Consider the following 20,686-nt stretch of genomic DNA (forward strand, 5'->3'; position numbering starts at 1 on the left):
ATTTTGTGAGTGCTAGAAGATTTTTTGGGGGTGCTTCAGCATCTCCAAGCACACACTTAGTGCCGCCCCTGTTGAAAAGTGTGGCGTACATTTGTATTCAGCCCCACTGAGTCAATACTTTGTAGAACCACCTTTCGCAATTACAGCTGCAAGTCATTTTGGGTATATCTCTACCAGCTTTGCACATCTAGAGAGTGACATTTTTGCCCATTCTTCTTTGCCAAATAGCTCAAGCTCTGTCAGGTTGGCTGGAGACTGTCTGTGAATAGCAATTTTCAAGACTTGCCACAGATTTTCAATTGGATTTAGGTCTGGACTTTGACTGGGCCATTCTAACACATGAATATGCTTTGATCTAAACCATTTCATTGTAGCTCTGGCTGTATGTTTAGGGTCGTTGTCCTGCGGGAAGGTGAACCTCCACCCCAGTCTCAAGTCTTTTGCAGACTCTAACTGGTTTTCTTCTAAGATTGCTCTGTATTTGGCTCCATCCATCTTCCTATCAACTCTGACCAGCTACCCTGTCCCTGCTGAAGAAAAGCATCCCCACAACATGATGCTGCCACCACAATGTTTCACAGTGGGGATGGTGTGTTCAGGGTGATGTGCAGTGTTAGTTTTCCACCACACATAGCGTTTTGCTTTTAGACCAAAAAGTAAAATTTTGGTCTTATCTGACCAGAGCACCTTCTTTCACATGTTTGCTGTGTCCCACACATGGCTTCTCGCAAACTGCAAACGGGGCTTCTTATGGATTTCTTTCAACAATGGTTTCCTTCTTGCCACTCTTCCATAAAGGCCAGATTTGTGGAGTGCACGACTAATAGTTGTCCTGTGGACAGACTCTCACACCTGAGCTGTGGATCTCTGCAGCTCCTCCAGAGTTACCATGGGCCTCTTGGCTGCTTCTCTGATTAATGCTCTCCTTGCCCGGCATGTCATTTTCGGATGATAGATTGAACAGTACTCTGTGAGATGTTCAAAGCTTGGGATATTTTTTTTATAACCTAACCCTGCTTTAACCTTCTCCACAATTTTATCCCTGACCTGTCTGGTGTGTTCCTTGACCTTTATGATGCTGTTTGTTCACTAATGTTCTCTAACAAACCTCTGAGGGCTTCACAGAACAATTGTATTTATACTGAGATTAAATTACACACAGGTGGACTCTATTTACTAATTAAGTAACTTCTGAAGGCAATTGGTTCCACTAGATTTTAGTTAGGGGTATCGGGGCACATTTGAATACAAAAGCACGCCACATTTTTCAAATATTTATTTGTAAAAAATTGTGAAAATCATTTATAATTTTTCCTTCCACTTCACAATTATGTGCCACTTTGTGTTGGTCTATCACATAAAATCCCAATAAAGGGGGCGTGGTCTGCCGCGGCTGGATGATGGCCGCTTAGAGTGAGAGCTCCCGCCGGCCGGATCCCTCTACACCGCCTTACGGAGGAGCGGGGTGAGTGAGTGCTGTCTCACTATGGGGAAGTCGGACCGGACATCAGCCGGTGCCCGATCACGATCCCCACGGAGCCAGGGAACGCAGGGGCGGCATATACAGGAGCTCTTCCGCTCCCAGCAGCAGAGGGAAAGGCCGCAGTCATCTCCTTCTCCCTCTGCATCCCCCTCGCCCCCTCCCTCTGCTGCCACTGATATAACAGCTCCCTCCTGCTCTGCCTTGTCGGCTGCTCCAGACACAGTGCCACACCATGACATCCATCCTGCATCCCAATTCCTGTCCTTAAGGGATCTTCATGCAGTGGCAGCAGACATCAAGGCCACCCTGTCTGCCACGCTCACTAATGCCCTAGGAGATTTAAGGGAGGATATAAGGGCCATGGGCTCACGCATGGAGCAGGTGGAATCCACCTCCAGGCAAAACAAATCTGCCGTTTTAGACATACACCAAAAATCAGTGAGGCACACTTCTACTATCAGAGAACTTTGCAGACATGTTGAGGATCTAGACAACCGTGGCCGCAGACATAACATTAGAATACGTGGTCTCCCAGAATCAGTGGAAACTAACGATATCCCCAAAGCGGTAATGGCCATATTTAATGACCTCCTTGGTCGCCCGCCAGCAACCCCAATTGACATCGAACGTGTACACAGAGCGACCCGCCCTAGGAGGGGAGACGCAGACCCACCCAGGGATGTCATTTGTTGCCTTGTAAGTTTCCCGCTCAAAGAGAATATCCTCAGATGTGCTAGAGACAGAAGGCATCTTTCATATGAAGGCGCAGACTTACAACTGTTTCAAGACTTATCCAGCATTACCCTACAACAACGCCGTGCATTACGTCCCCTTCTGGACATGCTCCGATCACGTAACATCACTTATAGATGGAGGTTTCCGTTCTGCCTCTCTGTACAAGCTAACGGACAATCATGCAACCTGAGATCCCCTGAAGAATTGCCATTGTTTTGTTCCTCCCTGGACATACCTTTGATTGACCTACCTGACTGGTACAGCTCCATAAGATTGCCACCAGTTCAGGGCCCGGGATCGGTGGACAGTGCTATGGATTGGCATGCTCAATCTAACCGTAGAGGTCGGATGCCTCCGACGACTCCTCCGAGACTCCCCACAGGGGGCGCAACAGCCATCCTCAGCCCGACGGCCTCTCCTGCACATAGGAAGCCGCGGCGCGAAATCTAATAGTCCGGAATCCCCACACAGCAATACCTTTCCGGCGCATGTTTTCGCCAGGTTTCTATATTTTGCCAATTCCACGAACGCTTTCTTACAGTTTTGCCACGAAAGTTCCAGTTACCTCTTTGTGCACTGATCAATGCCTGTTGAACTTACACTTTGCGACACATACCTCTTCTCCACCAGGATGGCATCCTCTGCTCTACAGAACTTACATACAGTTATGGCCCTGTATACACTTAAAGGGCCTCCTCACTTCTCCCTACATGATATGGGAACGGACATTGACCGTATGCAAACCGGTTTCACCCCCCACATTGGGGAACAGTTTTTTTTTGGATCCATCCAGGTCATCGCTCAAACACACTCAGCTTCCTTTGGCAGTCTCTCCGCCCCCCGCTGTTTCTTGACCTGCGCCTCTTCACAGCCTCCTGGGCCCTCTGACCATCCGTCTGCATTCTGGAAGACTTCCATCCTTCAGCTCCGTCCTTATGGTATTAAATGAGCTTCACTCTTACGTCCCTGAAGATGTCCTGCGGCCTGCAAGAGACTGCTCAGTATTACGCTGTTCGCTCCCCCTACACCTTGGACTGCCCGGCACATCTTGGTCCTTCGGATGACGCCTCTGCCTGATCTGTAATGTATTCTCTTTGTGGGATTGTGTCAGTGACCTAATTTCTCTCTTGGGGGGCGGTTTGAGGGGATATGGTTACTGTATGCTGGGATGGGCAGTAGCGTTATAGGGGTTGGTAGCGGCAATTACTGTACATGGAGTTTGGCTGTGTGGATGAGCATCGCCTCCCTCTGCCACTAGATAGTTCACCCGGATTTGAGTCCTCCTTTTTTCTCTCCGGGTTGTCCTTACCTATTACTTTGACTGACGAGGTTAACCTGAGGACTATCACGCCCTCGATTACCCTCGTACACATCCCCCTTTCGCCTCCTCGTCCCCTTTACTATGCTGAACTGGGAGAGGTGATGCCCCCCCCCCCCTGCTACTCGGAGGATTCAGAGGTCATTTTGTTCTATGGGTGTGTGGGTTTTTTTTTTTTTTTTTTTTTTTTTTATATGTTCTTGTAGGTGTATGTGTACATGTATGTATATGTGTATATATATATATGCATATCAGCTAGCTCATTTCAGATTATAAGCTTGCATGCCTGGTTTTGATCCTAAGAAGCTTAGTCGCTCACCGGTGGTTGCTTAGGGGTTTATGTGTGTTAAGCCTGTTATGACACGATTTCACATGTTTTGCTGTTGATGTCTAATTTTCCTTACGCCTTATGATACGGTTTGCCTGTAATATTTGTGAGGGCCCCTCACTACTCTACTCATAATGCTGAGTCCCTAACCGGTCTTGATCTCACACTAGTATAGGCTATCCTGGTTTGTAAGCGTCCGCGCACTTTTTCTACACATAGTGTACTGTTGCTCCTCGTTTTGCGGCCCCCCAGTCATATTGCGCCTATGCCCCTTCTCCCAGTTCTCACCCTTTGAGCGTTACGTTACATTTCTTTCCCCGCAGAGGACAGGTGGTCATTTTCTGGTTATTTAATCTATAGGACTCCCGACACTATTTGCACCCTTCGTACCCCGCATCCTTCCTTTTTCCCTCTACATCATTGCTCACAGAGGGATGCCGGCCGGCAATGGTTTACTTCCTAGTTCTACGTCGACTTTGACCCCCACACAGTGAGCTCAGTGAGCTTATACTGATTCCTCTATTCGGCTACTATTATTATTATCTTTTCTGGTCTCTCTCCCTTTTTTTTCTCGCGCTTCTCTCTTTTTCTTCCTGAACTTCCTTTCCCTTTTTTTTTTTTTTTTTTTTTTCTCACGTGGAACAGCGGGTCTGTTCCCCAAGCCGTCTATTACCTACTTTCCTCTTTTTCCTTTTCTTGTTCTCATACGTCTGTTTTCTTTTTCTTTCTCCTTCTACTTCCCCCCCCCCTTTTTTTTTTTTTTTCCCCTTCTCCCCTCCTCCTTCCCCCCCCCTCCTGATCCGTAGTACACCGTTACATCTGACTTAGAAGACACTAGATAGCAATCATGCTCTCTTCCACCTCAATGGCGGGTCATTTGTCTTTGAAAATCCTCTCACTAAATGTAAAGGGATTGAACACACCGGAAAAACGTTCCATGATTCTCTCCTATTTACACAAACAGAAAGCAGATGTGGTCTTTCTGCAAGAGACGCACTTTCGACAAGACTCCATTCCCAAGTTATATAATTTCCACTTTCCTACGGTCCTCCATGCCACTAACCCTCTAGCTAAATCAAAGGGGGTGGCCATATTGTTCGCCAGGCACCTTCCGTTCCAAATAACAGATTCCCTGGCGGACCCCGAAGGTAGATATTTGCTTATAAAGGGAGTCTTTGCCAACAGACCAATCACACTTGCTAACGTATATGCGCCCAATATTAAACAGGTCCCTTTTATACGTTCACTTACCTCCACTTTAGCGGCTTTTCAATCAGGGATGCTGATACTGGGAGGTGATTTGAATGTACCTTTGAGCCCCCTGATAGATTCCTCTTCGGGATGTTCTTTTTTGCCTTACAAGGCTCTGAAGCAAATACGCATACAACTTCAGCTCTTGCAACTACACGACTCCTGGCGTATCCTCAACCCTACCGTCAAAGACTACACTTTTTTCTCTCCGCCACACAACAAATACTCTAGGATAGACTACTTTTTTCTGTCGCAATCAGATCTTCCATTCCTCCATGCTGCTACCATAGAACCGATGACTCTCTCAGATCACCATCCCATCACTATGTCTCTACGGTTCCCCACTGCTCACTCACGCTCAACATATTGGCGTCTGGATGCTTCCCTTCTAGCGGACGCTGCTATTGAACAAGAGATCCGCTCTAAGTTGATTGAATATTTCTCTTTGAATAGCTCATCGGACACCTCTCCCCTCACGCAGTGGGAAGCTCATAAGTGTGTTATACAGGGTATCCTCATGGCTACTGCGTCGAGACGTAGGAGAGCCAAGCAGGAGCGCCTGAGACTCCTCACAGACAGGATTCACTCCTTGGAGAGAGCACATAAGCGGACTCTGGCTGCGTCGACCCTTGCAGACCTTACGAATACTCGCTCACAACTTCTTACGGAATTGGGTAAGGTTGTTAGGAAAAAATACATTCTTTCTCAAAAACTGTACTACGAATTCGCAAATAAGAGCGGGAAATTTCTAGCTAGAGCGCTTCGTGAGAAACGAGCCAGCATGACGGTACATAAAATCAAGGGCTCTGATGGCACCGAGGCTACATCTGACCCCGATATTGCCTCCCACTTTGAACGCTTCTATAGAGATTTATACAATCTTTCTCCGGAACGTCCCCCTATACATACAGACAGGTCCAGAACCTCCTTGATCTCCGAATTCCTTCGCCTTTACGGTCCTGCGGCCCTCTCCGAAGATCTGGTTCAGGCTATGGAAGGGGACCTGACCCTAACTGAGCTTCAGTCCGCGACAAAACAGATGAAACCGGGTAAGAGTCCGGGCCCTGATGGTTTTACAGTAGCTTACTATAAATCTTTCCTGGATATCCTGAGTGTCCCATTTCTTTTGGCTTTCAATACTCTCTCTCATCCTTCCCGATCGCAAAACCGCCTTTTGGAGGCTCACATCACAGTTATCCCTAAGAGTGGGAAAGATACCACACAGGTCTCTAATTACAGACCCATTTCCTTGCTGAATGTGGACATCAAGTTATTTGCGAAGATCATCGCTAATCGTCTTCTTCCCCTGCTCCCCTCCCTGATTGACCTAGACCAAGTGGGTTTTGTCCCTGGGAGAGAAGCAAGGGACAATACCATTAAGGCCCTTAACCTTAACCATTGGCTCCATAAGTCTAACTCTCCTGGTTTTTTTCTCTCCCTGGATGCAGAAAAGGCCTTCGATAGGATTGCGTGGGACTTCTTGAAGGCATCTCTAGTAGCACTGGGTTTAGGTGAGAAGATGCTTAACTTCATAATGGCCCTATACTCCGATCCGACAGCTCGAGTGAGGGTGAACGGTCATTTATCGAATTCCTTTCATCTAAGGAATGGCACACGGCAAGGATGCCCCCTCTCTCCGCTCCTGTTTGTTCTCTCCCTTGAACCTTTGCTACGGAAAATTCGCTCGAATTCCGATATCAAGGGGATTAGGGTAGCGGACAAAGACTACAAGCTCGCAGCCTACGCAGACGATATTCTCCTATTTCTTACTGATCCTCACATCACCTTGCCCAACCTACTGAAGGATTTTGCCCTCTTCAGATTCTTATCGAATTTTAAAATTAACTTCTCCAAGTCGGCTGCCCTTAACATTACCCTGCCTGTTGAGCTTGTCTCCTCCTGTGAGCTCCAATTCCCATTCCATTGGGAAAAGGAATCCTTAACCTATCTCGGTATTCAGCTTACCCGTAATCTGGACGACCTCTATGTGAAAAATTTCCTTCCCGCTCTGCGCTCTCTGCAGGAAGACCTTAATAAATGGCATCGTCCTTCCTTCTCTTGGTTTGGAAGGGCAGCAATAATCAAAATGAATATACTTCCTCGCCTTCTATATCTCTTCCAAACATTGCCAATTCATTTACCCCTTGTCTTTTTTATATCGTGCAAAAGACTTTGCTCATCATTCCTATGGCATCATAAGCGTCCGCGCATTGCTTTCTCCCAAATGACCCTTCCTAAGCTTAGAGGTGGAATTGGCTTCCCTGACCTTCACCGCTACTACTGGGCATGTCACCTTTCCCGGGTAGTTGATTGGCACGTTCACACTGCCTCCAAGGACTGGATATATATAGAAGATGCGTGCTCACCCTTACCCCTGGCATCGATTCCTTGGCTTCTGCCGCAGCACACGCCTCATACCCTTCTCACTCACCCTTTGGTGGGGCCTACCTTAACAACTTTTCGCTTGGCTTGTAAATTTGCATCCATCTCCGAAACACCCAACCCGTTAACCTCTATTCGTCTCAATCCTGCTTTCCCTCCAGGAATGCACAAGGACTTCTTACTGAAATTTTGGCCGCATAAACAGATCTTGGTGAAACATTTTCTCCACAAAGGCAAGGTGAAAACACTCAGAGAACTGACTGAAAGTCTTGGTGTCCGCGATTTCCCTTTTTGGGTATATTTTCAGATTAGACACTATCTGCTTTCACAGAAACCCCCGTTCGACTGGGGCCGTTCTCTTACCCCTTTTGAAACTATCTGCGCTAAAGCTGAACCACGAAAGCACCTGATCTCGGAGATCTATCCCCTCCTACTGGAGAATCGGACTTATGACTCCCTCCCATCATGTCGAGCGTGGAATAGAGATCTTGAAACTAACCTATTGGACTTAGACTGGGACCGGGTATTTAAGCATTCTCATAAATGCTCCCTCAACGTCTCGACTCAGGAAAATGGCTACAAAATAGCCTCGAGATGGTACCGAACCCCTTGGAAAATTCATCGGTTCAACCCCGCTTTCCCCAACAGTTGTTGGAGATGTGGGACCTCAGATGGATCATTCCTTCACATCTGGTGGTCTTGCTCTGTTCTGCAACCGTTTTGGCAAGAAGTACACAGGCTAGTGGTGTCTGTAACTACCTTGCCTGTGGATTTCTCTCCGGCTCAATTCCTCCTTCATCACTCTTCCCTTTCCGGGGGGCAGTATTTCAAATCCTTAGCTATGCACATGATCAATGCAGCCAGACTCTGCATCCCTGTTCTGTGGGGTTCCACACGCCCTCCTTCTATACGCGATTGGCTCACCCGAGTGGGTAAAACGGCAGTTATGGAAGAACTGATTGCGACTGCACTTGATACCCCTACGAAATTTTCCCACACTTGGGCCTGCTGGACTCATTTCCTGACCACCCCTGCATATCAGTCTCTTATGGACCAACCTGTTTGACTTGACTTAGGTTCCCTACTGTTGTAACTCAGTTGTATTTGACCCGATGGTGGTCAACATACTCCTCCTCCTTCGTGTACATCCCACATTTATTTGCAACTAATGTTAATTTAGACTTCTACCGCACCTGATATGACCCGTATTGATGATCCAATAATTTTTGCAGTCGCCCCCTCCCTCACTCCCTTCTACCCATATGTTTCCCTCCCCCCCCCCCCCCTTTTTTTTTTTTTCCTTCTCTTCCCCTTTTCTTTCTCTTTCTTTCCTTCGCGCTTCTCTCCTTCCTCTTTTTTTTCTCCTCTCTTATGCTTGTACAAGCTCCAGATAATTATTCCGCAGAGCATTAGGCATGATGTCAACATCTTATCTCCTTTCCCATTAGCGATTTCCATGACAATCTACTCCCATATACGCTCTCCGCCACCTCCACTATCTCAAACCTGTAGTTTGGACTTCTGCTTAGATATTGTACGCACCTTCCTTTCCTCCATAGCACCATACTTTGAGACATTACTGTGGAATGCCTGGTGCCTCCTTGCTCTATTCGTTTGACAAGCACACTGGAATATTGCAGGCACAACCTTGTCGTGGTTTTACTCATCCAATTTGTTCATTTCTGCATTGGATTTCATGCTCTTCTGTATGATATATGTTTTGCCACATGACCTATGTTCAACCCGTTTGAAATTTTATTCTGTCTTGTATCAATCTGTGTGTTTTGTTTTCAATAAACACCTCTTTTTTGGAAAAAAAAAATCCCAATAAAATGCATTTACGTTTTTGGTTGTAACATGACAAAATGTGGAAAATTTCAAGAAATATGAATACTTTTCCAAGGAACTGTAACTCTCTTTAGCATACTGTAGACATCATGTAGTTGAAATAATAAAGATCTGTTTTAAGTGACAACTTTACACAAATCTGATATTTTAAAACTTGATGTTCCTTATATCTTTGTCAGAGACAGACCATGATATCATGTTCTGTCAGGTGGGTTCTCTGATTAGACGATGCTATGTTGGTAAGAATGGGGAAGCCATTATTGGGCTGCGTAATGGCCAACTCCATTTAACCAAAGGCTGAATTCTTCTGGAAATATCTTGATAAATACGAGAAGCCAGGATATTGCAAGTCACAGCAGCAATGTAAAACACAAGTTATTTTTGAGTGCAGATGCCCCTTAAATAATCAAATTGAGTGCTGAGACTGTCATACTCAGTCATATGTCATACTCACCATTCTTGTAACATCTCCTGTGAATGTGACTGCTTTATTTGGATGATGTTCCTGTGAGCCAGTACTGCTTCCTCCAAGTGAGTTCTTCCTGATTCCTGTTAAAGTGTTATAAAAGAATTTGAGATGCAAACAAAATATTGGCGTTCATATTATTATTTTACAAAATCAACAATTATTTTGAACCCCTATTACACCTAGACCAAGTGTGATTTATTACACATAATTTTGCAATACATGTCATATGAAGTCCATTTCAGTTAAAGCCTCCAAAACTACTAATATCCCAATGTGCATTATTGTATTTGAAATAAAAAATGCATGTAACTGCTTCAGTTAGCAGATTTGAGTGGTTTACAATGCATGCAAGTCTTCAAAATCTTGGTTTCAAAGATAAGTGTTATGACCTCTAATAACTTGGAAGCTGTCTCCTAGCAGAAGGAGGTAATCTTAATAGTGTTTCAAATTAGTGTGGCACTTTCTATGGCCCAATAAAAAGTAAAGTAAATAAATAAAAAATGAAAGAAGAACCAAATTTATACCCTACAAGCTCATAGCGAATTGTAAAGTACTGTTATGCAAGTATATGTGTCAGACTACATCAATCTCAAGTGTCAAATATGAACCTCATACATAAATACACTGCTCAAAAAAATTAATGGAACACTTGAAAACACATCAGATCTCAAAGGGGAAAAAAATCTCATGCTGAATATCTATACTGATATGGACTGGGTAATGGGTTAGGAACGTAAGGATACCCCATCGTTTAATGTAAATGAAAATATCAACCTACAGAGGACTGAATTCAAAGACACCCCAAAAATCAAAGCGAAAAAACAATGCAGCAGGCTAGTCCATTTTGCTGAAATTTCATTGCAGCCACTCAAAATGGTACTTAGTAGTTTGTATGGCCCCCACATGCAACATATCCAAGATATGACCGTTCCTAACCTCGGAAAACACTAAGCAACTCATTCACTCCCTTATTATATCATGCCTTGAATACTGTAACTCCCTCCTCACTGGCCTACCTCATCGCAGGCTATCCCCACTCCAGTCCATCATGAATGCTGCTGCCAGACTCATCCACCTTACTAACCGTTTCGTATCTGCCACCCCCCTCTGCCAATCCCTCCACTGGCTTCCGATTGCCCAACGGATAAAATGCAAAACACTAACACTGACGTATAAAGCCGTTCATAACACTGCCCCAAATTACATCACTGACCTTGTCTCTAATTACCACCCAAACCGTACTCTCCGCTCCTCGCAAGACCTCCTACTCTCTAGCTCCCTTGTCTCCTCCTCCCATGCTCGTCTCCAGGATTTCTCAAGGGCTTCACCCATCCTCTGGAACTCCCTACCCCAATCTATCAGACTATCGCCTACTCCGCTCACTTTTAGGCACACTCTGAAAACCCATCTCTTCAGGGAAGCCTACCCCGACCCCAGCTAGTACTGGAATCCTCTACTTTTCCTACCACTCCATCCCCCACAGCTAATTACCTTTTGTACCACTATCCCCTCCCTCCTAGATTGTAAGCTCCAAGGAGCAGGGCCCTCTAATCCCTCTTGTATTGAACTGTATTGTTACTGTACAGTCTCCCTCCATAATGTAAAGCGCTGAGCAAACTGTCGGCGCTATATAAGTCCTGTATAATAATAATAATAATAATAATAATGCTTGTAGGCATGCCTGAAAATGTCGGGGCATGCTCTTAATGAGATGACAGATGGTGTCCTGGGGTATTTCCTCCCAGATCTGGACCAGGGCATCACTGAGCTCCTGGACAGTCTGAGGTGCAACCTGGCAGCATCAGATGGCCCGAAACATGATATCCCAGAGGTGTTCTATTGGATTTAGGTCAGGCAAATGTGGGAGCCATTCAATGGTATCAGTTCCTTCATCTTCCAGGAACAGCCTGCATACTCTCGCCACATGAGGTCGGGTATTGTCGTGCACCAAGAGGAACCCAGGACCCACTGTACCAGTGTAGGGTCTGGCATTGGGTCTAAGGAACTCATCCTGATACCAAATGGCAGTCAAGGTGCCATTGTCTAGCCTGTCCCTCTAGCGTCCCTCCATGGATATGCCTCCCCAAACCATCATTGACTCATCTCCAAAACGGTCATGCTGAACGATGATGCAGACAGCATAACGTTCTCCACTGCTTCTCCAGACCATTTCACATCTGTCACATGTGCTCAGGGTGAACCTGCTCTCATCTGTGAAAAGCACAGGGCGTCAGTGGCGGACTTGCCAATTCTGGTGTTCAATGGCAAATGCCAATCGAGCTCTATGGTGCCGAGCAGTGAGCACAGGGCCCACTAGCAAACGTCAGGCCCTGAAGCCACCCTCATGAAGTCTGCTTCTGATTGTTTGGTCAGAGACATTCATGCTAGTGGCCTGCTGGAGGTCATTTTGTAAGGCTCTGGCAGTGCTCATCGTGTTCCTCCTTGCACAAACGACCTTCTACAGCCCTGTCCAGCTCTCCTAGAGTAACTGCATGTCTCCTGGAATCTCCTCCATGCTCTTGAGACTGTGCTGGGAAACAACGGAAAACCTTCTGGCAATGGCACATATTGATGTGCCATCCTGGAGAAGTTGGACTGCCTGTGCAACCTGTGTAGAGTCCAGGTATTGCCTCATGCTACCAGTAATGACACTGACCCTAGCCAAATGCAAAACTAGTGAAAAACAGAAAAGATGAGTAGGTAAAAAAATGTCAGTGACCTCCATCTGTAAAACCATTCCTGTTTTGGGGATCGTCTCTGTAGCAATCGTGCACACAGAGATGGATGTGAACCTCCATTTCGGCACAGGCCTCCATCTTGTATCATTTTCTACTCCCAAATCAGTCTCCCTCCTCCGATTTCCCCCCTCCCTCAGGAAAGTGGTCTGTGTGTATGCTGAGTTCAAAAGGCAACAGGCCCCAGTGGGAGAGCTCCATGTCTATAAATCCCAACCTAGCTGGTGCCCAGATGTCTGTTAGCTTCTCAATCTGGGATATCGTAAAGCCATAAAACCAGTCCTTCACTGAGCTTCAACGACATTCCAGGTAGTCGTAAAACGGACTCACATTTAAAAATCCCCTTTTCCATATAATGTTATATCTGGAGATATGGAAGACTTACATAAAAACAAGCATATATTCAGACCGGTCACTTTAATACAAGTCATCTGATATATTACACCCCCGAGCTGGAATCTACAGGAGAGCAGACAACGATATCTCCTTAACCATCCCAGCAGGTATGTCATATTTCATATCTAGACGTTCAGCAGGTGATTCTGCATATTAATCTACTTGTGGATAGAATGTTACAGGTATCCAGGGAAAGTTATTGCTCTGGTATCAACTTGGGAGGGATTTTGGTTCTAGCTTGGGTCTCCGCCCAACACCCTCCCCAAATGAGGCGATTGGTTCTCTGCTTCAAGGAGACACCCTGCTGAGTTCCTAGAAAAGCTGTTATGCTTGGAGCTAAAAAAAAGTTAAGTTGAGTTGAAGTTGAAGAAGCTCCCTTTTAACATTGGAACTAACTTTGGGAGACAAGGCCCTTTTGCTCAGAAAACTTGATCTGCTTAACCCAGGACTTTTGGCAAGTACTTTATCTCTCTAAACGTCTTTCTGTTATCTCTTTGCTGTGGTATTGCTCTCTGTATATTTATATATATATATATATATATATATTGGCTACATCTTTTTCTGTAAATATTTTTATTGCACCCTTTTGACCTTTTAGTAATAAATCTTACTTTCTGAAAGTGTTGAACTGTTTCTAAAGCTCTTTAATGCAAACTAAGAACCCCTGTCTCTGAAGAGTGCTACTGTGTATGTTTAAACCTCTATATACCCTGGCTGCGGTGACAGTGGTATACAGACAATTATTCAGCATCATAGTGTTATTGCTGATATTGCCGATGTTTCCTCTTTCTCTGTACAAAAAGGAGGTGGTGGCAGTGTGAAGGGTTAATTGCGTAATTAACCTGACCCAGTAAAAATTGCTCCCAGGCTGCAGATACACAGATTGTGGAAAATCTTTGTGCAGGGTGCAGCTGGGCGTGGCATTGTTATGCATGTGACAGCGCGGTTTTAGATTGGCTAGTCCTTCGGTCACGAGTTTGGTGAGAAGGGCTAGGGTCTGACGCCGCGATCGTCAGTCTCTTTGTTGGCCATCTAGTGCACCTGTTGTTAATTTCATTAACAGCAAAGCAGCTGAAACTGATTAACAACCCCCTCTGCTACTTAACTGACCAGATCAATATCCCAGAAGTTTAACCACTTGCCCTCTAGAGGATTTACCCCCCTTAATGACCAGGCCTTTTTTTGCTACTCGGCGCTGCACTAATTCAACTATTGCGTGATCATGCAATGCTATACCCAAACTAAATTTACATCCTTTTTTTCACACAAATAGAGCTTTCTTTCAGTGGTATTTGATCACCTGCCTGCTTTTTATTTTTCGTGCTATAAACAAAAAATGATATTTTTTACTTTTGGCTATAAAAAATATATAGTAAACTCAAAGTCAGTTATAAATTTGGGCCAAAATGTATTCTGCTACACGTTTTTGGTTAAAAAAATCCCAATAAGTGTATATTTATTGCTTTGTGTGAAAGTTATAGCATCTACAAACTATGGTATAGATAATGGAATTTACACAGCTTTTACTTTCTGACTGCCCATCACAAACACCCCCAAATGACCCCTTTTCGGAAAGTAGACACCCTAAGCTATCTGCTGAGAGGCATATTGAGTCCATGGAAGATTTATTTTTTTTAAGTTTCTGGAATATGACAAAAACGTTTTTTTTTTTTTACACAAAGTTGTTACTTAAATGATATATTTCTCGCACAAACCATGGGTATATGTGGGTATATGTGGAATTACAACCTAAAATACATTCTGCTACTTCTAATAAGTATGAAGATACCACATGTGTGAGACTTTTTGGGAGTCTAGTGACATACAGGAGCCTGAAATCCAATGGCCACTTTGAAAGCCTGAAGGTGCGTAACTTCCTCATTTCACTTCCTCACTACCTATCACAGTTTCGAAGGCCCTGAAATGCCAGGATAGCACCAAACCCACCAAAATTACCCCTTTTTGGAAAGTAGACACCCCAAGGAATTTGGTGAGTATTTTGCAGATCACATTTTTTCTCACAAGGTTTTGAAATATAAAAAAAGAAAAGAAAAAATGTTTTTGTTTTTTTTGTTCATATTCAAAAAACTTGTGGCAACAAACGAGATCTGCAAAATACTCACTATGCTTCTTGTCAAATACCTTGGGGTGTCTACTTTCCAAAAAGTAGTAATTTGGGGGGGTTTGGTGCTATCCTGGCATTTCAGGACCTCCAAAACTGTGAAAGGTAGTCAGGAAGTGTAATGAGGAAATAAAGCCCTTTAAAAGTTGATGGTGCTTACTGGATTTTGGGGTCCTGTACCTGGCTAAACTGCCAAAATGTCTCTCACATGTGGTAACCCCATACTCTGGAGAAGTAACAGAATGTATTTTGGGGAGTAATTCCACATATACCCATGGCATGTGTGAGCAATACATAATTTAACTGACCATTTGTTGTGTAAAAACAAAAACAAAAAAAAAACATTTTTTTCTGTTTTTCATTTTCCAAAAACCTGTGGTAAAAAAATAAATTCTTCTGTTGATTCAACATGCCTCTCAGTAAATAGTTTGGGGTTTCTACTTTCCAAAAAGGGGTCATTTTGGGGTGTGGGGGCATTTTATGCCAAGCATTAGAAGTTTATGGCACACATCACTCACTCTTCTAACCACCTGAAGACCAAGCCTTTTCTGAAACGTTTTGTTCACATGAAAAAAATCTGTATTTTTTGCTAGGAAATTATTTTAAACCCCCAAACATTATATATTTTTTAAAGCAAACACCCTAGTGAATAAAATGGTGGGTGCTGCAATTTTTTATGTCACGTAGTACTCAATTTTAAAAATAAAATACACTTTTTTTACTTTTAATGCAAAAAAACATAATATATTGGCCAATTATTTGGTAACATATAAAAGATGATGGTATGCTGAGTAAATAGATACCAAACATGACATGCTTTAAAGCTGCAGATGCCCACAAACTTCATACGTTTTTAATATCCATAGGCAACGTTTTAAAAGCCTTTACAAGCTACCATTTTAGATTTACAGAGGAGGTCTAGTGTTAGAATTACTGCCCTTGATCTGTCGTTTGTGGCAATACCTCACATGCATGGTGCAACCGCTGTTTCCATACTGGCACAGGGTCAACGCTCACGAACGCAGGTGCGCGGGGGGGGCGAGGGTACTTTTTCTTTAAGTTATTTTGCTTTTTTTAAATTATTTTTACACTGTCCCTTTCGGGTTTTTTTAATCACTTTTAATGCAAATATCCCCTATAACTTCAATGGGCATTGTCATACATTCTTTTTTGAGAAATCTGGGTTCTATCAGACTCTAGATATCTCCTCTGCCCTTACATTATCTAATCAAACCAAGATCAGTGTGATCAGATGCTTTCCCAGTTTACAAATGGTGCTGTTTATATCCTGCAAAACTTCAGTGATGAAATGCTCGTAGATTCTGATTTCTTAGGCTATAGAGATGATTGGCACCATTTTGGTCTCCAATCAGCTTTATGGTCAGCTGGCAGAAACACCGCCTGCATTCTCAGGTTCCCCCGATGGCACGGGACTGCCCGAGAAGGCCGTGGAAGGCAGCGGGGGAGGGGGGCATCATCTCCCGCTGCTTGTAAAAGCAATCCTGAAGCTAATTAGACAACTAGGATTGCTTTTACATGAAAGCCGATCGCCAGCTGAAAAAAATGATACCAAGATGATGCCTGAAGCTGTAGGCATCATCCTGGTATAACCATTCAAAGTCCAGTGATGTACCAGTACGTCGCTGGTCCTTGTTGGGTATATATGCTATGTTCTTTTTTTTTTTTTCTGTATGCAGCCTGTGGACTGAATGAAAAAAAGAGAAGAAATCTCTGCCAGAAAAAGTGTGGCATGCCCACTGTGATGATCGCGGCATCAGACCACAGCCCTTCTCACCAAACTCATGACCGAAGGACTAGCCAATCTAAAACCGCGCTGTCACGAGTGTAACAATGCCACGCCCAGCTGCACCATGCACACAGGTTTATCAGCTAATGGACCACAACCTATTTGCCTACAGCCTGAGAGCAATTGTTACTGGGTCAGGTTAATTACGCGATTAACCCTTCACACTGCCACCACCTCCTTTTTATACAGAGAAAGAGGAAACTGCAATATCAGCAATAACACTATGATGTTTGAATAATCTTCGGTATACCACTGTCACCGCAGGCAGAGATATACCGAAGTTTAAAACACACACGCAAACATCGGCAATATCAGCAATAACACTATGATGCTGAATAATCGCAGGCAGGGTATATAGAGGTTTAAACATACACAGTAGCACTCTTCAGAGGCAGGGGGTTCTTAGTTTGCATTAAAGAGCTTTAGAAACAGTTCAACACTTTCAGAAAGTAAGATTTATTACTAAAAGGTCAAAAAGGTGCAATAAAAATATTTACAGAAAAAGATGTAGCCAATATATATATATATATATATATATATATATATATATATAAATATACAGAGAACAATAGCACAGCAAAGAGATAACAGAAAGGAATTTAGATGGATAAAGTACTTGCCATCAGCCTGGGTTAAGCAGATCAGGTTTCAGAGCAAAAGGGCCTTCTCCCAGAGTTGGTTCCGATGTTACAAGGGAGAATCTTCACTTAGCTCAACTCAGCTTAGCTTACCTTCACGCATCACAGCCTTTATCTAGGAACTCAGCAGGGTGTCTCCATGAAGCAGAGAACCAATTGCCTCATTTGGGCAGGTGTGGCAGGCGGAGACCCAAGCTATGACCAAAAATCCCTCCTAGCTTATATTATGGTTCATAACTTACCCTGGATACATATAACATTCTATCCACGAGTAGATTAATACCCAGAATCTTCTGCTGAATGTCTACATATGAAATAATAGATACCTGCTGGGATGGTTAAGGAGATACTATTTTCTGCTCTCCTGTTGATCTCAGCTAGGGGATGTAATATACCAAACAATTTGTATTAAAATGAGCCGCTCGAATATGTGCTCCATGTTTATGTAGTTATGTCCTATTTGAAGATATAAAATTATATGGAAAAGTGAGTTTTTAAATGTACGTCTGTTTTTACGACTACCTGGAATGTCTTTGAGGCTCCGTGAGGGCTTGGTTTATGGTTTTACGATCCCTTCTCCAGCAAGAGTCTCGCAGACATAGGGGCACCAGCTAGTGAGGTTTATAGTCATGACGCCCTCCCAATGAGTTTGCTGCCTGTGATCTCTGTCATCAAACAGACCACATGTCACTCAACAGAGAGGGAGGGGGATATCAGAGGAATCTGATTTGGGAGAGAAAGATACAAAATGGAGGGGTTTGAAGCAAAATGGATGACCGCATCCATCTCTGTGTGCACGATTGCTACACCCACCATTAAAATATACAGCCCCGCATCCACCCACTTCTAATGGTGGGCACACATTAGGTCACACGGTGCCACATAAGCCAGTTCCAAGATTTTACAAATGTCTAAATAGTGGCACGCTTGAATAAAAAGTGTCCACGTATAAGTGGTACCCCATATGGAAAAAGGATGACACCAAGTCCCAAACTATCTTGCCACTACTCCCCATGTAGTCTACTCCCCATGTAGTCTGGGCATCTGGGGGGCTCCACATGACTATCTTTTCCCTCATAAATTTGAAACTTATAAGTATAGCCTGTTGTCCTCTCACAGGTCTTCTACATCTTGACCCCATATCTGGCATGCTTGCTGGGGAGAAATTGTTTGAATGCAAGGCGGCCAGAAAAATTAATGAGGGACTCATCAACGCAGATTTTTTTGCTGGGGAGTACAGACATCTGCAAATTTTTGGTTAAGGTGATTTACGAGGGGCTGAATTTTATGGAGCCGGTCACATTCAGGGTCACCCCAAGGACGACAGAGGGTATTGTCGTTGAAATGCATAAAACACATTATATTCTCTTATCTATGCCTGGCCATGGCAGCAGAGAACACGGGCATTAGAAGAATCTGGTCTGTGGACCAGTACAACTGCAATTCATTTTTTTAAGTAATGCCCATGTTGAGGGTTAGGTTAAAAAAAAATTAAAATTCGGAAACCGTATTGAGTTTCCATGCAAATGGTCTGGCGAAGTTTGAATTCGGGTTGGTGGCGATAAATTGTTGTGCATATAAATTGCTTTGATCCACAATCAATGCATACAGATCTTCTGTGAAAAACAGCTCCAAAAAATCAAGGGGAGTAGTTAAATTTTCTATTTCCAGCTGAATTCTGGGTTGAGCAGTGAATTGGGGAAGTACGGGTGCTGCAGAATTTGTGGGCTGCCAGTCGAGATTTGCAAGCACATCCAGAAGGATACTAGGGGCTCTACGGGCCTGTGTGCAAATTCTTGGTGGTTGCGGGACAATACTTGTGCTCGCCACCGCACCAGCTTGTTCTGCAGTTATAGGACTTGCCACATCGCCAAGTCATACTGCAGTGCTGGTATTATTATTATACAGGATATATATGGCACCAAAAGTTTTCTCAGCACTTTACAATATAACGGGAGACAATACAGCAACAATACAGTTCAATACAAGAGGGTTAGGAGGGCCTGATCCTAGGAGCTTACAATCTAAGAGGTATGTGAAAGAGCAGGATGTACTAGGTCGCTGGTGCTCGCCAGTTCACCAAAAGGTAGCTCGGCTCTAGTACTGGCACTCTGCTGCAAAATTTACTGGCAAGAGATCAGGCTTGATTCTGCCAACACTGCAGTTTTGTGTGCAATGTATCAAGTGACAGTGACCTATTGAAACTGCACTTGCTGGGGGAGAAGGGGGGGTAAGCGTAGGGGCTAAACACAGGTGCAGGGGCTGATCCTGTTAATGTTGTGTTTTTGGGGATGCTATACTAATATGAACGCTGGTATAGTGCTGATCTGATCAAAGATATTAATCTGTTGAGACACTATACTGGCAATGGAGGTTTATTGCATGAGCGTCTTCCTGGTAATCAAGGGGTTAAATGTGATTACTGGTGTACTGACGGTATCTGACGCTATCTGGGAGGGGTGTGAAAACCACAGGAGCGAAAATCACCTGTATATATATGTGATTTTGCGCACCTGTCCTGCCCTGTAACAGTATTTGTGCTATAGGGAGGTCAGGAAGCGGTTACAGAAGCGGTTTGTGTTATGGCGCTGTGTCACTTTAACTGACAGTTGCGTGGTCACGTAACGCTGCACCAAAATGAAATTTACATCCTTTTTTCCCCATGAATTGAGCTTTCTTTTGGTGGTATTTAATCTCCTGTGCATTTTTTGTTTTTTGTGATATAAAAAAAAAAGACGGACAAGTTTGAGAAAAAAAATAAATATTTTGGACTTTTTGCTATAAAACTTGTCCAGTAAAAAAATGTTAAAATCAAATTTCGGCAAAAATTTAGGCCAAAATGTATTCTGTGATGTCTTTGGTAAAAAGAAGTCCCAATACCTGTAAATTAATTTGTTTACGTGAAAGTTATAGCGTTTACAAATGACGGTATAGATATTGGATTTGTTTTTTTTGTATACTAATAATAGTGGTGATCAGCGACTTATGGCGGCAATCAGTGACTTATGGCGGCGATCAGTGACTTATGATGGGACTGCGGCAGACATTCTGACACTGGGGGGGAACTGACTTGGGGTCACTGACACTGTACTAATGGCACTGGGGAGGAAGGGGTTAACATTTGGAGGCAATCAAAGGGTTAACTGTGTGAGGGAAGTGTTTTACTAGGGGGCA

General features: G+C 43.9%; 1 protein-coding gene across 1 annotated transcript in view; it reads right to left on the reverse strand.

Moving 5' to 3' along the window:
- Window positions 1-20,686, reverse strand: part of WNK4 (WNK lysine deficient protein kinase 4) — a 616,132-nt gene that overhangs the window by 56,494 nt on the left and 538,952 nt on the right. Inside the window, exon 19 of the mRNA XM_089683941.1 lies at window positions 9,800-9,894. Coding sequence (XP_089540067.1) covers window positions 9,800-9,894 — 95 coding nt within the window. The remainder of the gene's footprint in view (window positions 1-9,799; window positions 9,895-20,686) is intronic.

The sequence above is a fragment of the Staurois parvus genome, unplaced genomic scaffold, assembly GCF_062004578.1.
Source record: "Staurois parvus isolate SC_StPar_1 unplaced genomic scaffold, SC_StPar_1.0 ptg000328l, whole genome shotgun sequence".
Taxonomy (NCBI): domain Eukaryota; kingdom Metazoa; phylum Chordata; class Amphibia; order Anura; family Ranidae; genus Staurois; species Staurois parvus.